The 15,969-nt window shown below is 49.6% G+C and overlaps 2 protein-coding genes across 5 annotated transcripts in view; one reads left to right on the top strand and one right to left on the bottom strand.

Annotated features, from left to right (window-relative positions):
- Nucleotides 1-552: 552 nt before the first annotated feature.
- On the bottom strand, nucleotides 553-15,626 carry NONO (non-POU domain containing octamer binding). 3 transcript variants are annotated; one of them, XM_071569222.1, is made up of 11 exons: nucleotides 15,501-15,626; nucleotides 14,144-14,258; nucleotides 11,444-11,664; nucleotides 10,101-10,402; nucleotides 7,922-8,017; nucleotides 6,793-6,989; nucleotides 5,914-5,998; nucleotides 4,649-4,751; nucleotides 3,296-3,338; nucleotides 2,868-2,977; nucleotides 553-1,588 (listed from the first exon to the last, which is right to left on the bottom strand). In XM_071569222.1, the coding sequence occupies exons 2-11, from the start codon at nucleotides 14,247-14,249 to the stop codon at nucleotides 1,454-1,456; spliced, it is 1,398 nt and encodes a 465-aa protein (XP_071425323.1). In that variant the 5' UTR covers nucleotides 14,250-14,258; nucleotides 15,501-15,626; the 3' UTR covers nucleotides 553-1,453. The 3 variants fall into 3 exon arrangements, with proteins under 3 accessions (XP_071425323.1, XP_071425322.1, XP_071425324.1); XM_071569221.1 differs by lacking the exon at nucleotides 15,501-15,626 and adding an exon at nucleotides 14,412-14,572; XM_071569223.1 differs by lacking the exon at nucleotides 15,501-15,626 and adding an exon at nucleotides 14,412-14,572 and having other exon boundaries at nucleotides 11,444-11,637.
- Nucleotides 15,504-15,969, top strand: part of ZMYM3 (zinc finger MYM-type containing 3) — a 33,895-nt gene continuing 33,429 nt past the window's right edge. For both annotated transcript variants that reach the window (XM_071569220.1, XM_071569216.1), the window contains exon 1: nucleotides 15,504-15,576. The gene's annotated coding sequence lies outside the window, so the exon portion shown is untranslated. The remainder of the gene's footprint in view (nucleotides 15,577-15,969) is intronic.

Raw genomic sequence — 15,969 nt, 5'->3', positions numbered from 1 at the left:
CCTTTCCCACTTCAATTTATTTCTAGGCTTCCCCCTCTGCAGGGGCACTGGAGCCTGTGTGAGAACACAAGTCACAGAAGGCTCCTGTCCCTGCAGAGTCCCTCATGTACAACACAAGGCACTGCTGTTGCCATCAACAGTTGGGAGCGAGTCCTCTGTCCCCACCCCAGCACAGGAGCTCAGGGCTCTGCAGGAACATCCCAGCCAGAGGCAACTGCAGCACAGGGCAGAGATGGACAGACCAGGAACTGAGCTCCATGTTCCCAGTGACACATGGAAAAGTCTGGAGTCTCGCTGCTCTGCATCCATAACACAGACACATCCCAGGTGCATCAGCAGCTCCCTTACTGTATTCCAGCCTCCTGCAGCTGAAGGTCTCATTTCAACACACAAATAAAATTCATGCTGTGATAAGGAAAACTGTGAAGAAAAGCCTCAGGGGTTAAACAGCTTTGTTACAGAGCTATGCAAGAACAACTTTTGCACCATAATCTGAATCCACACGTACACATTTGTATTTAAAAAACAGAAGAGACAGCACACCAGATAAAAAAGGCTTAAAATCCACTTTAATAATGCATTCCTGTAACATTCCTCAGACAAACTCAAACTTTTTTAGTGGGACAATTACAGTTTGTGTTCAAACAGTTTACACTAAATGAAAAATCTTGTAGTACTTCTACACAAAACACAGGCAAGGTTAGGATTATACAAACATTTGTTTCAGTTAAATCTTCAGCATGAGATACAGTATCTTTATCCAATAGATTGTACTTTACTACCAGTAAAAATAAAGAGATACAACACGTTATCAAAAAAATCCATCCCAACAAGAACCTCTCAGCCATTCAGGCTGCACAACTGTCAACTACTTTAAAGAAACAAATGGTCCAGATAAAAAGAGTAACTAACAAGTTAGGAGGAAAAAAAAAGAAAAAGAAACAAACATAAACTCTCCCCCAGTTCACTACATGACAGATCATTTTGAGCTATATAAATTTACAAAATCATGGGAGCTGCAAAGTACCCAAATGCTGCTCTAGCTCTCCAGACACTTCCCTGTGCTCTTAAGCAAGTTACACTACACTAAAAAAAAAATGCCAAGACATACTGAAATTTTATCTAATTTAGTCTCATGATTTTGGCTGCAAATAGGAAACCTGGAATGGTCAAGGAATTGGGGTCCTTGCCAGATTTCACTGTTACTGAACAACCATGGCAGCCTCCCAGAATCCACTTTTCACTTTGAAATTAGGAATGCACCACATAAAATCTCCTAAAACCTTTACTAGTCAGACTGCACTCCCCTTGTCGTAGAGTGGCTTTACCAAAACAGGTCCTAATTAGCTGTTGTTAAAATCTGTTCCTCCCCTCTCCCCCCAGGTTGAACCATGTGTGGCCTGCCAAGATGTCTTTCCTCTTTGGGGTGTGTCCAGGGGGCAACTCAATCCTGTCAGTATCTGCGACGCTTGTTGGGGCCGAAATCCCCTGGGTTTCCTCTGTTGAAGGCAGGCGGGTTCCCCCCCATGGCTCCAAGGCCTTCCATGGCTCCGCCCTGGCCGAAGCGGTCTGGAGGTGGTGGTGGAGTCTTGTAAGGAAAAGAAGGAACAACAAAGGGCAGTTAAAAGCCATTTGGATTGATTCAAATTCTACCAGTATTCCACTATCCCACCTGACTTTGCTGTAAACCTTCACCGCACTAAAGCACCCCTGTAGTCACAAAACTGAACGGACAGGACCATGGAAGAACAAAGTCCCTTTCCCCACACAACCTGCAGTCAGGCATACTGGGACAGTCTGCACCACCTCACAGACCAGAACCACAGACTATTCAGAGTTGGAAGGGATCCACAAGGATCATCGAGTCCAACTCTTAAGTCAATGGCCCACACAGGGGATTGAACCCATGACCTTGGCATTATTGCAACCAAGTGTTAACCAACTGAGCTGATCTCAGACAGTGTCCTGCTGTGGAGCAGGTGAGCCCTCTGAACTCACCTTCCCCTTCCATTTCTGCCTCCATCCTCCCCCTTAACTTCCCTGTGTACTACACCTTCCCTTAACCTCAGCCACTTTGCTATCCCTACCATGTAGGAACAAAAGCTTATTGCCAAATAAAACTGCTCTTTATGACACAGCAGTCACGACAGAGCAAGAACTCTGAATAGGAAGGTTGGCAGGAAAACTTTATTAGACCAACTGATAAAAACTGCTAAAGAAAGATGAACTTCCAGGACACACTTTACTATGACTGCTGCTGTTTCTGCTGGTGACTGGAAGTGCTCACACTGTGAGAGGATCAACCCTCTGTATGACAGGGAGGAATGACAGATGCTACACAGTCTATTGTAAAGCTCTGCAGTAAAGTTTAAAACTAAATCAAATATAAAAATTTAAAGAAGGCAAACAAGCATAACCTGCACTGATTCTTTGCTCTTTATCTTCTAAGCAAATTAGCTGAACTCATTAGCCTATGAACACAGGAGGGAACTCTATAGAACTGGTGATGGACAGAACACTCTTGACTTTTTGCCTTTAAGAATCTACTCTCAAAACACTCTCAATTTAACAAAGTGCTTCCCACTACGTAACGTGAAAAATAACCACATATTACTGCTAAGATCTAACAAGCATTTTAGCACGAGCTATCTTGGAAGTAAAATAAGTAGCTGTTAGACTTGGCTCCATCTCCTGACAATTACCAACTAGTACCTAGGCAAGATTAATTTAAGAAGATTTTGGCAGGAGTTAATCAACAGGCCTAGGTAGATAAAGAAGCTTCAACTTCAGCAGCAAAGTGTTTAACATTGGAAACAACATAATCTGCATTTGAGAGGTGTGCACAAAAGCAGATGGAGATACAGTACCATTCCCATGGCTCCATCAGGTATCATGGCTCCAGGACCAGCTGCAGGAGGAGCAGGAGCTGGGACGTTGGTACCACCCATAGCTCCTCTGTTGTTCATGCCAATGGTACCTGGAAAAGAAAACTGATGAACAGTCCTGGCAGACACAGTGACTGGGGTCTGTCACCACTTCAGAGTCCCTGCAGTGGCATGTGCAGAGACAGAGTCCCAGTCTATCCACCAGCTCTGCACTGTTAGGTCAAAATAAACTGATCTTGCTTTACAGTATCTCACACTTCCTGTCACATTAATGCTTCCTGTCACTACACTTGGAGATTACTTTGACTGATTTTCTAAATAAGAAGCCAAGAAAATGAGATCACAGAAAAAAAAGTCCCGATTTTGTAACAGAGGAAAGGAACATGGACAAGAACAAAGAATACTCTTACCTCCCATTCCCATCTGTCCCATTCGCATGTCTGGTGGCTCCCTCTGGAAAGACAGACACTCATTTCAACTGATAATTGGGCTTTTAAAAAAGGTAATTATACAAATTCAATGGGCTCTGGGGATTTACTACTGAAAAATGTATAGAAAAGTCATTCCCAGGGTAAATTTCAAAGGCAGATCTGAGCTACCTTCACATGGTAACTGCTGAATGAACAGATCTTACTTAAAATATATCTTTCTGGAAGACTGTTTTTAACAATCATGGTAAAACATCCAGCAGCAAAGCTGCAGATGGAGATTTTACCAGAGGTATCTTTATTTGCTGAGCAGCAGTAACACATTAGATGGAATTAGCTTTGCTATTCCCTCGGCATAGCTAAGAAGCTTTTCCTGTTGCAAGGAATGTAATCTTACATAAAGACACAGTACTGGGTCATTTGAACTAGTGAGTTCAACTTCTCTTTGACTACCTGAGCATCAGGAATATGTACCACAGGTGTATCACCTCAAAAGTAGGAGCATCCCTCACTGAAGTAAGGGTACTACTGTTCCCACAGTGGTAACTGAAGACAGATTTCAAGTCTGCAGTCTCAGTGCCACTATTTATCATGGGGGCACTATTATTTACAGGAACCAGGATTTCTCCTCCACAGGGATAATATTCCCACATTTGAGTCAGTCCCGTGGTTTTGAAGCTTTTGTTTTGACATATATTTATCTATTTTGCCTAGGGGACAGTTTTCACCATAAACACCTGCCCCCCCAGCAGCACTGGTGCTGTTCTACCACCTCCATGGCACTACAGCCGCCTCCACAAAATGGCTGGGACTGGAAACAAATTGCAAGACAGTCCTTTATAGAACTGGAGATACTGTTACTAAAAGGCTGGCCATCACACGTGTTACATTAGAAGAAAACACTGGACCAATTGACTGTTAAGTACAAGCAATTACTACTCTTGCAGCAGTGCCTCAGGTTGGGATCATTTCATCTAAGCATGACGAGGACTGCAGGTTAGGGACACAGCCAGGTGTAGAACTGTAACAAGATTCTGCTGCAATACTTCATGACAGCACATATTTGTTACTGTCAGAATAAAACAAGCACATATTTTTCTGAGAACCAAGTCAGCTAGTGAGGGTCCTACATTAACAGCAGAGGGACAGAACTGGGGTATTTATACTTTTCAGGCTAAATCACATTAAGATTGGAGTGAGTCTATTTTAGGGTACAATGTACTACAGGTGTACAGTCCCCTGACCAAGTCAAGAATTCACAGAAAACTGTGCTGTGGAAGGGCAAAAATCTAATGCCAGTGTACAGATGTCATGGAAAGGCAGAAGCACTCCTACCGCATCAGCAAAGTTCCCTTTGAAGCCTTCCTGCTGGCGCCTCATCATCTCCTCCTGCTGCCTCCTCATCTCCTCCTCACGGCGCCTGCGCTCCTCCTCTTGCCTGGAAAAGAGGTCCAAGGATGCTCAGCACAACACACACCAACCACCTGCATCACTGTGCTGCAGTGCTGCCTCATGGATCTCGACTGCAAACTCACAACTTTAACAACGTTATTTTGCTGATGGTGTAAAATATGAGGTACCTCATGATGAAAACACAAACATTTTTGTGTACCAAGACACTTCCGGCACTTTCATTTTTAAGGAGCTCAATATAGAACACAACATGAGCATGTGTGTGTGTCTGTCTGTCTGTCTGTGTCTCACGAGGAGCAGTTGAGGTACCTGGGGGTGGTTGTCTAGCCTCGAGAAAAGGAGGCTCTGGGGGGACCTTCTCACTCTCTGCAACTCCCTGACAGGAGGGTGGAGCAAGGTGGGAGTTCAGCCTCTTCTTCCAGGTAACAAGTGAGAGGAAACTGCCTCAAGCTGCACCAAGGAAAATTTAGATTGGTATCAGGGAAAATTCCTTCACCAAAAGGGTTACAAAGCACCGGAACAGATTGCCAGAAACTGGCACAGTCACCGTCCCTGAAGGGATTTAAAAGATCTGTAGATGTGGCACTTGGGGACATGGTTTAGTGTTGGCTTTAGCAGTGTTCGATTTACAGCTGGACTTAGAAGTCTTAGAAGTCTCTTCCAACCTACATGATTCTGTGATTCTGTGTACACAGCAGCTCCCAAATGCATGCTGACTACTTGCTATCCTGCATGCAAGACAGTTCTCAAGCCCCTTCCATTATACAAGTAGTCTGGCCATCTTCCTGGAGCTTCTCAAAACGACCCTGAGACAGGAAGTGCTGCAATGGACAGAGAAACCTCCAAGACTAAGTTACCTCTCAAATGAAAATATAGATGTTGGAATGGGATTTCCCAATCTGTGGCACTGAAGGCACCAAATCACTACAGATTCTGATTTTTGCATCTGCTTCAGTAAAGGAGCTTAACAAGATAGAAGTGTAAAGAAGCAAATACTAATCAATGGAAGAAACTCCTAAACTCTTCTATCTTTAACCAACTGAACACTCTGCCTATGAGCAAAAAGGCCCAGAGTAACAGCCACACTTTAGGTAGTAATTAAATTGTTACAGTGAACAATTAGGTGCACTGAAGAGGCGTTTTCATGCCACTGTGGGTACACAGCATTTCATAACCTGCCCCCTTACCTGAGTTCCAACTGTTTACGTTTTTGTACTTCTTGGTTATGCAATTCCTCCATTCTCCTCAGCTCCTCCTGGCGTCTCATTAAATCTGTGTAAGAAGACAGTAAAAACCCACAATCAAACTCCTCTCCCATGCCACCTCATCAATTCCTGAACTAGAACCATAAACCACAAGAGAATAAGGTAACAGAGCCTCTGTCAATACAGTGACATCTCTCACATTGGGTTCAACAAGGCTCAGTGCCAGGTCCTGCCCTTGGGTCACCACAGTCACAGGCAGCTCTCCAGGCTTGGGACAGAGTGGCTGGAAAGTGCCCAGAAGGAAAGGCCCCGGGGGTGCTGGGCAATAGCCCCTGAACATGAGCCAGAGTGTGCTCACGTGGGCAAGGAGGCAAATGGCACCTGGCTTGTGTCAGAGACAGTGTGACAGTAGGACCAGGGCAGTGATTGTTCCCCTGTACTGGGCACTGGTGAGGCCACACCTCAAATCCTCTGTCCAGTCCTGAGGCTCTAACAACAAGAAAGCCATTGAGGGGCTGAAGCGTGTCCAGAGAAGCAAGAGAGCTGGGGAACAAGCCTGATGAGGAGCAGCTGAGGGAGCTGGGGATGTCTAGCCCGCAAAAAAGAGGCTTGTGGAGACCTTATTGCTCTACCACTACTTGAAAGGAGGTCAACGCTTGGACTTGATGATCTTTTCCACCTTAACCATTCTATGATTCCATTCATTTGCTACCATGCTTGATTACAAGACAAGCCACTACACCACAGCTCACCTTCAGTGGGCTCTACCCAGCCTGCTGAGCCGCCACCCTGAGCTGCCACCCTGGGTGCTGCAGGGCCCTGTTCCACCCCTGCCCCACTCCTGTTTATCTTTACTGGTACCTTGCCGCATCAGCATAACTTGGTGCTCATGGCGAGCTGCTTCCATTTCCATCTCCAGCTTCTCTCGAGCTTCCTTGATGTTGCGATCTACTTGTTCCTGCTGCTGCTTCTCCATTTCTATTAAAGCCTTCCAGCGCATGGCATATTCATACTCAAAGCTGCCAGGCTGTGCAAATCGAGGAGGCTGCTCCCGCTCCCTGTCCAACAATGAAGAGACAGTGAGTGCTCCAGGAAAGCAAGGAGGAACCAGGAAAAACATATCTGTGTGTCAAATGCAATAGCAGACCCTTTTGACAGTTGGCCATGGCTGAGACACCAGACTGTGTGCTCCTCAGGAATCATCTGATTGAAAAGAGGACCTTGGGCAGAATACTCCTGCATGGAAACTCCTCTCCCATAACAAGCAACACGCTGCTTTCGTAACACACCCAAGAGATTCTGGGTAAAGAGATTTAGAAATACTCTTGAAAGCAACAGCCTTTGCTCCTGCTGCACATCGTATGGACAGATCCACTCCAGAAACAAACACTGCCCAAATGTGAATGTTTATTTCACCAGTACCTGTGGCCCCTGCACCTGGGACACATGACCATTCCTAACAGCCTCCCAGCTCCTGAAGCTCTTGTCTTCCTTACTTGAAAAATTCATGAGATCACATGGTCTGCTAATGCAAACTATTCAGATCACAGGATTCCTACACTTATACTGGAAAGTCTTCGAAGACTGTGATCTTATACCTGGATAACTCTTCAATCTCCTCATGCTATTCACATAATTCCTTAAATTTCCACTGTGGGTTCAAATCTGTTTCATACACAGACTTTCTGTAATACTTGCCATGGAATCTCATGTTACCTGTTATCTCAAACTGACCTAGTTTTTTATTCCAACAACTGAAAAGGACTTATGCAAAGCATATGGAGGCTGCCAGCCTTAGTCAGCAGTGTGGATTCAAAACTGCTGCTTTCTTTCAGCCAACCATGGCAAGACAAGTGTATGCATCTCTCTTTCCAAAGTCACATTTACAGAAAAAGGAGGACCTCACAAACACTGGTGAGCCACCCTTCTCAGACTGAGGCACTAGTCCATAGGCTGTCTCATCATCTCCTGTTGCCTGCCAGGCACGTACTTGTGATATTGCTGGTTTTTGATGACTAGCTTCTCTGGTAGTCCCTCTTCATCATCATACTGATCCATGGGTTCCACAGTGACAGGCCGAGGGAATCTGTAAAGAAAAGATGAGGTGCTTTCAAGAAAATTCAATGAACTTCCAGTTTTGGAAAGTATGTGTACTGTGTCTGAACTTCTACTGCTTTTAGCTCTGCTCCAAGAAAGCCAGAGCAGTTGGGGATCTCAACCAAAGTGAAACCAGAAATTATTTTGAACACCTTTTTTAGTTTTGTTCTAGAGTAGGATTGAAATTCTTGTTGAATCCAAACAAAAATTGTACAGAAAGACTATTTGCAGTCACTGGTTCAAATGAACAGCTTATATAGAACCTGACACCCTCCAGGAGATCTACTCAGCATGAAGCCTTGTAGCCTCTAGTGTCTGTTTCTTCTCCCTTCCTACATGGCCAACCTTGGGCAGCACAACTGTCTGTGCCTTTCATGGCTGTCTAAAGCAAAGAGTAACTACCCCACTCCTCCCTGGAGGCTGCAGGCTGCACCACCCAGTCACAGCTCCTGGTGAGACCACCAGGCACTGCTGCCAAGCAACAGTGCTCTATCAGTGTCCACTGGGCCCTGTCTGAATTCCCACTCCCCAAGAAATCCCTGGTGCACTTGACAAGAGAACTGCATATGTGTGCTCCTGTCTTCCTGGGTTCTGCATGGAACTGTCCCCACCCTCTGAACTGTCTCCCCACCACGGGGCTGACACTGCTCATCCTCAACACAAAGCAGCTTCTCGTTGGCTTCTCACACCCACGTGCCAGAGCTGGAGAAATGGAAGAAAGATCATCCTGCCATGCCAAGCAGCAAGGGGTTCCCAGGCTCCCGCAGGAAGGCAGGACATAGCAGGCTAAAATCCCTCTCCTCAGCTGAAGATCCACAGTACAGCTGTTCACTTTGATGTGACATATTCCATTATTAATAGTCTTATTTTCCAACATGAACCAATTTCCAACAATTTATCTACTGTTACTGGCTTGAACTAGGACAAACCAGAACAAATTTAATCAAAACCAAACCATCACTAGAAATTAACACAGAAATAGAAATAAACTAGAAATAAACTAGAAATAGGCTGGGTTGTGGTACTTGATATCAGAACGTAACACACTGATAGCTATAAAAAGATTGAATGTTACCCTCAGTTATACACTGGTAGTGATTAGTTTTGCATGACCACTTTTAAAAATCTGTTTTCACAGTTCTTTCAGGATACAGACTTCTGAATGAGCAAAAGCTCCCTATCAGTAATCCTCCTGTAGAGCCCTACACTCTGTGCTGGTCATCCCCAAAGAGTCTCAGGGAGAAAAACAGGTATTAGAAGAAATTAAAAACCCCTGCCTTTTGCAACTGAATGTGCTGTGTACAGCTGTGCCACTGCAGAACCTCAAGAAGCAGAAAACTTACAAAATTACTTTTGAAATTAGCAACATAGCCCCATTCCAGGAAGTATTCTAGTCAGAAATTCTAGGAGCATACACACAAAATACACAGTAATTTTTATTTCCAAGAGATCAGAAATGGCTCCTCCTTTACAGCTAAAGCAACAAACTGTGCCCTGTGGGATGCAACTAGAATTGGTCATTTACTTGAGCAGTAACTATGGAAGAACAGGCTTTGCTGCCTTATTACATTTCAAGCACAGGGAAAACAGATTATAATGCTGAAAACTCCCAACAATCCAATCTGAGCAGTTTCTCCAACAGATCCCATGCCCATACTGGCATTCCCAGCAGTGCACACTGCCAAGTGGAGTCCCATCCCGAGACTCTCCCCCTTAAGTGGTCCAGAGTGTACACCTGACACACTTGAGCTTTGTTTCCAAACAAATCACATGGATGGTCTCAGAAACAGCTCCTGCTTCTTAAGGCTGCTTTAACTGCCCTAAGAAGGCTGTTTCATGGAGAAAGAGTTTATGGGGAAGTTTATGCACTTACCCCTCCAGCAGCTTCCCAGAGGAAAGTGTTCAGACTTAGGCTTCAGCACAGACTGTCTCTTATTGAAACAAAGCTACATAAAGTTCTCCCCATGCCAATCAGCCCTGCCCCACTGTGGTGTAAGGGAACACTGCTCACAAGTCCCTCCACCCCACGTGCACACAGAGCCAGCAGAGCCCTCCCTGCCCTCCACACTTACGTCGTGAGCAGGAAAGACCCATCACTACATCTATCCAGGGCTTTCCTGGCCGCAGGCTTCCCTGAGAACTCCACAATGCCTTTCCCAGAGGATCGTCCTCTGTCATCCACAATAACCACAGCCCTTTCCACCTGCCCAAATACGGAGAAGGCTTCCTCCAGGAGCTCATTGGACACAAACTGGGGCAGGTTCCTGACTGTCAGCGAGGCGCTGTGGCAGGCAAAGCGCACTCGGAGCTGCTTCCCACGGAGGGGCATGTTGTCCAGTTCCACCTTGGCAATCTCTGCCAGAGTGCGAGTTTCCTGCAGATAAAAAGTCAGCATTAAAACTCTCAGTGTGGCACAGAATCACTTGGTCAGAGTCTCAACAACGAGCTTATTTCTCTGGAACAAGTTCTTCAGAGAGGCACAAATGACCTTCCCACAGCACGGTAGGAAGTGTCCCAACAAACCGCAGCCATTCCCTGTCACCAGTGACTGGCTGAACAGGCAGAATTTGGTGGGGAAGAAACATGTAAGAAATTAGTTTAGTGCAACAGCCAGTATGAACTAAGCAAACAATTAAATTATCATTATCTGTCACATATAATTATATTAAAGCTACAAAGCATCCTTTTAAAAAAAAGAAAAATCAAGACTCACCTATCAGCAAAGTCTGATAAGGACATGCTGAGTGTATGACAACCCATGAAAGGCCTCCCATGCCAGTTTCACACTTTCCACTCATTTAAGTCACCACCAAGCAGCTGCACTACAGCAAAGTGCCCCAGACTTTGGGAACCTCATGCTCAATCCACTCACTTTGGGGCTTTCAGACCTCAGAGCCCTCCACTTCCCTTTTCTAAACAAGACATTTGAGCCTCTGGTTTTTCTGTACCTTGAAATCTGAAAACTGAGAACCACTACCCTATGCTGGTACCTCCCTCCCTCCCACACACTTCAACATGTTCATCCAAAGATCCCTTCCCTCAAAAGCTTTAATCACTCCAGGAATAATGCCTGACTATGTCCATAGGAGTTCCATGTTCACACTCTTGAGTGGAAGTTCACTTATTATCACAGGACAGTGCCATGTTCATATGCAGTTTTTTCTGCTTTCTACCAGCTGATTCCAGAATAACTTTATCAGATACCTCATAAGTCCTGCCACAAGCTGCCTAAATTCACGTTTCTTCTCATAACAAGCTCTGAACAAACCACTTGCAGAAGCCAATCCCATATTTCAGGTTACTAAAATCAACAGCAGGCTTAATTAACAAGGTATCTGAACATGTACTACTTTCAAGTAGCAACTCTGCTCCAGTGTGAGCCACTGCCATAACACAGAGGTAGCGAGTCACTCACCAGCCTGATAAAACCAAAGCCTTTGTCCTTGTGTATGAAGACTTCCCCTGCCTTGCCATACTTCTCAAATAACTTTCTCATCTCTTCCTCTGTAATATCTGGGGGCAGATTCCCCACAAAGAGGCGGCTTCTTTGGGTGAAGGTCTTTTCCCCGGGTTTCCGGAAATTCTTCAGGTCAATAGTCAGGCCTTCATCTGAGGGGAACAAGGCACACAGCTGCTCTACAGTTGGGGGGATAAACTTCATTAGGTTTCATCACAGTGACCACAGAGACACAGGACAATACAGGCAACACCACCCACTCATTGCTCTCAAACCTGTCCAGCCATCTCTACAGCAACCAGGGGGGGTTATTTCAGAATGGCCCATCAGGTTTTTTTAAAGAAAAGATGTGCTTGAATCTCAGTGCTCATTAACACCAGTGACTGACAGCGGGAGAAAACACCAACACTGCAGCTTGAAACAGCAGGAGAGATTCACCCGAACTTTTGGAGCTCTGGTCAGGGTAACTGAGCCACAACAAAATCAGCTGTAGTCACGATACAGGATTTTGCTATTACAACCTGAATAATTACAAAAAAGGCACAATTTGGGCAGCAGCCAGATTTTTACTCAAAAATATCCCAAAACAAAACTACTCCAAATGTCTAGAAAAATATGAAAACAAGAGGAAATTTTGTTCAGACAGAAAAAAGTTTCAAGTAGCTGTCATTTATGAGATGGGATTTGGGCTCCAGAGTGTGGGATTCCAAGCTGAAGAGAAGGCTGGAATGGTGAAAACAGTGTGGAAAAAAAAAGCCAACCCCAAACCCAAACCATCCCAAAACCCAGTCATACAGGTCAGACCCCAGAAAAATTATAAAATTCATTACTTATTAAGGCTGGAAAAGACCTTTAAGGTCCAGCCCAACATTAAAATGTTTTCTGAGATACCCAACAGTACTAAACATAAATAGGATGCACATACAATCTTTAACCCCACATGCATATCCCATCTTTAACCCTTAATTCAGCAGGAGTGAGGAAGATCCTGAAAGCTCTGCCATGAGCCAGACACAGGGGTGTTTGCAGCATCACCTCCACCTTCCTGTGTCCCGTTTTCTTAAAGGCACATGGACCTGCACCACGGGACTGCAAGGCACAGAAATTCCTTGGCTTTGCAGAGGACACAGCTCATGGTCACACACAGGAAATAATCAACACAAATGGCTTTATTCAGGCTACAAAGCAGGGCACTGACTAGGAAAGGCTGTCCGTGCAAAGACAAGGCACGCAAGGACAGCCCTTTCATAGGGGTGAGCACACCCCATGGCTGACACTAAAAACCAGACACAGTATGGTTACAGAAGTGAGGGTAAATTAACTATTTCACACAGCAAAGGTGCATAAGTGAAACGTTTTGCCTCGTGAATTTGTTCACAGCATTGTCACAAGTATTTGGGGATCGACTGCAAGGCCTGTGGACGCAACAGGAGGGACCCGGCAGGGTTACCCCGCTACTGTTCTGCCTTCAGCACATCCTGGCAGAGGAGGGACAGTCACCGCAGGATGATCCCTGTGGGAATCCCCCACACAGCTGCCTTGTGTTGTTGTGCTGTTTCCACCTGACTGCCCCCCTTGTCTATCACTGTTCACGAACATAAAGAGCCTGTTCAACAGGACCACCTAAAAACAACAGCTGCGACTTTTACCGGCCCTTTGACACAAAAACCCCTCAGACCAATCACACAAAGCACCGGTGACTTCCACACGTTTTTGTTTTGAACAGCCAGAGCATCCAAACTTAAAAAAATCCCACATGTAACATAACTAAAGCACTTTTTGCCCCCAAAATGCTAACGGCAATGCCTCACTGTGGCACTTCTGAACTATCAGGTTGGATCAGTTCAGGCCCCTCAAGCCACTGACGCGTCCTGTCTCTGCATCCCGAGGGGCAGCGCCACAGCCCGCACCGAGTGAGGAACCCCGATCGCCCGCTGGAGTAGAACCAGAGCTCCCATCAACGTCAACTAACAGCGGAACGTCTAAATATTAAGTAAAGATGAGTATCTCGGGCTCCTCCCATATAAAAAAAAAATTAAGTCTTAATGGGTGCCTGCAGATCGGTGTAACAACACAGCCTTTACAGAGCGCTAACTTATTCTACAGTAATCCTGTAATTTCCTCCAGTAACCCCGTTTCTAAAGTTTCTAGTTTCTTAAGGAAAGCAGCGTTGAGAAACCATCTGTAACGGCCGGGAGGGAAAAAACAGGAACCAGACAACAAAAACCCGACCGCGTTGTAATTGCAAGGTTTACAGGAAAGCTGCTGAAAACGCAGTGACTTCCAAATTCTAAGTGGGTTTTTCCTGGGATTCTGAGACAAAGAAGGAACCTCTACATCCCAAAAGTCTATATCGCCGTTTGGGGAACACGAGAAACTTAAGGAGCGAATCCCAGTCAAACACACGGGAGCCGCACTGGGCAAAACCAAGAAAAACCCTGGCAAACACAACCCAGGCGCCATTCAAACCACGGTTTCCATCACGAGGAAAAAAACTACACGGGAAAAAACTACGAAGACGCCGCAGCCTGCTCGGGATCTAATCTTTCCCTGTTCTAACAGGAAGACCCGCGTTCCTTTTGTTCCCGCCGGGACCTGTTGCACGGCGCGGTCGCTCCGGGGGTCCCCGCGGCGGGGCCGGGCGGGCCCGGTACTCACTCTGGCTGTTGGCCTGCTGCCCGTTGGCCGGGATGTTCGGCGGCGGGTGCTGCTTGCACGGCGCGTGGTTCTGCTTGTCCATTTTGAACCCCTTGTTGCCCTGCATCTTCCACACCTGGAGGCGACACAGAATCGCGCGGTCGGTCCGGGCCCCGGGCGGCTCCCGCCGGCCGCGCGGGCAGGGGCGGGGCGGGCTCCGCAGGCCGCGCCGGGCCCCGACACGGCCCCACCGGCGGCGGAGCGCGGCCCAGCCGCCCCCCCGGCTCACCTGGCGGCGGCAGCGGCCGGGGATGGGGACAGGGAGAGCGGGCCGGGCTGCGGGGCCGGGCGAGGGCGCCGGGACGGGACGGGCGCCGGGACCGCGACGGCCCTGAGAGGAGAGCGCGCGGCCGGAACTCGCGCACCCTACCGCGGCGCCCCGCTCCCCGCGCTCCCATTGGCCACCGGGCCTCCGGGCTCCGCGCCGCCCATTGGTTGGGCTCGCTGTCACTCACAGCCCGTGGGGCGGAGGGGCAGGACTAGCGGGCCGCGCGCGGCCGCGATTGGCCGGGCCGGGCGGGCGCGCGCGCTGTCAATCACGGCGGCGGCGCAGCCAAGCTTGGGTGAGCGGCGAGCGGGGGACAAAGGCAGCGCCGCGCGAGCCGCCCCGCGCGAGGCGCGCAGGCGCAGTGCGGGGGCCGCGCGCGTTTAAAGGGCCAGCGGCGGGGCCGAGCGGAGCGCGTGGGCCCCGGGAGCGGCCCCGGGACCGCCATCGGGCACCGGCCCGTCCTCCTCGCGGTGCCCGCCAGCCCCAGGCCCGCTCCCTGCCCTGCCCGTCCAGCCGCGGGCGCCCCCTTGTTCTCCGCACCCCATTCCCGCCGCGGGCGGGCACCCGGCTCCGCTCGGCTTGGCAGGAGGGGCCCGCCGTGCCCAGCCCTGCCCTGCCCCGGCGGCTCCGGGAGCGCCACCGTGTCCCGCCTACGGCGGGTTCATTTCAGCACCTCCCAATAAACCCTGTGGTTCCGCTCCGCCTCTCCCCGGCGCGGTGCGCCCCGTGCCGGGCCCGTGTGCTCATCCCGCCCGTGTGCCCCGTGCCCCGCTGAGCCCCCGTGCCCCGCTGTGCGGCCGCGGGCTGGGAACGGGCCGGTACCGAGGGCGGGGGGGACAGCAGGACCCCCCGGGGCAGCCAAGGGGCGGGCAAGGGGCGGGTGCTGCCCCGCCGGCGCGGAGGGGACCCCCAGGGGGGTGGGGGTCCGGGTGTGTGGGGAGGGCGATACCGGGGGCGGTGAGGGGGGCGCCGGCCCGGGCGGTCCCTCCCGGGGGCGGCGCCGCGTCCCGGGCCCCCGCGGAAGCCCCGCCCGGCCGCGCTGTCACTCACCGCCCCGGGGAGACGCTCCAGCTCCGGGGAGACGGTGGCGGCGCCGGGGCTCGGCCGGGCGGGTCCCCCCGCGCAGGTAGAGGCCGTGGCGGCGCGGCCTGGCCGGCCCCCTCCCCGGGACGGCAACGGGGCCGGGGCCGGGCGAGGCGGCAGCGAGAGGGTTAAAGCGGGGGCGGGGAGCGGAGCAGCGAGCCCGATCCGTGCGATCCGCTCCGCGCTTTGCGGGTGGCCGCGCAGGCACCGGCGGGAACCGGCGCGCCCCGCTCCGGCCCGCGCCCCCCGCCGTGCGCCGCACCCCCCGCACCCCGCCGGGCCCCCCGGGGCTGCGCCCGCCGCCCGCGCCCGGCCCCGCGCTGCCCTCCCGCCCGGCCCCGCTCCGCCGTGCGGATCCGCCCCAGGTTTTCCAGCCGCCCGGCGCGGTCCGGGCTGTGGCGCCGATCCCGCGCTCGCCGCTCCGCTCCGGGTTTCC

This window comes from Pithys albifrons, chromosome 14 (assembly GCF_047495875.1).
Source record: "Pithys albifrons albifrons isolate INPA30051 chromosome 14, PitAlb_v1, whole genome shotgun sequence".
In the NCBI taxonomy this organism is placed as follows: domain Eukaryota; kingdom Metazoa; phylum Chordata; class Aves; order Passeriformes; family Thamnophilidae; genus Pithys; species Pithys albifrons.
This window is presented reverse-complemented; position numbering and strand designations above follow the sequence as displayed.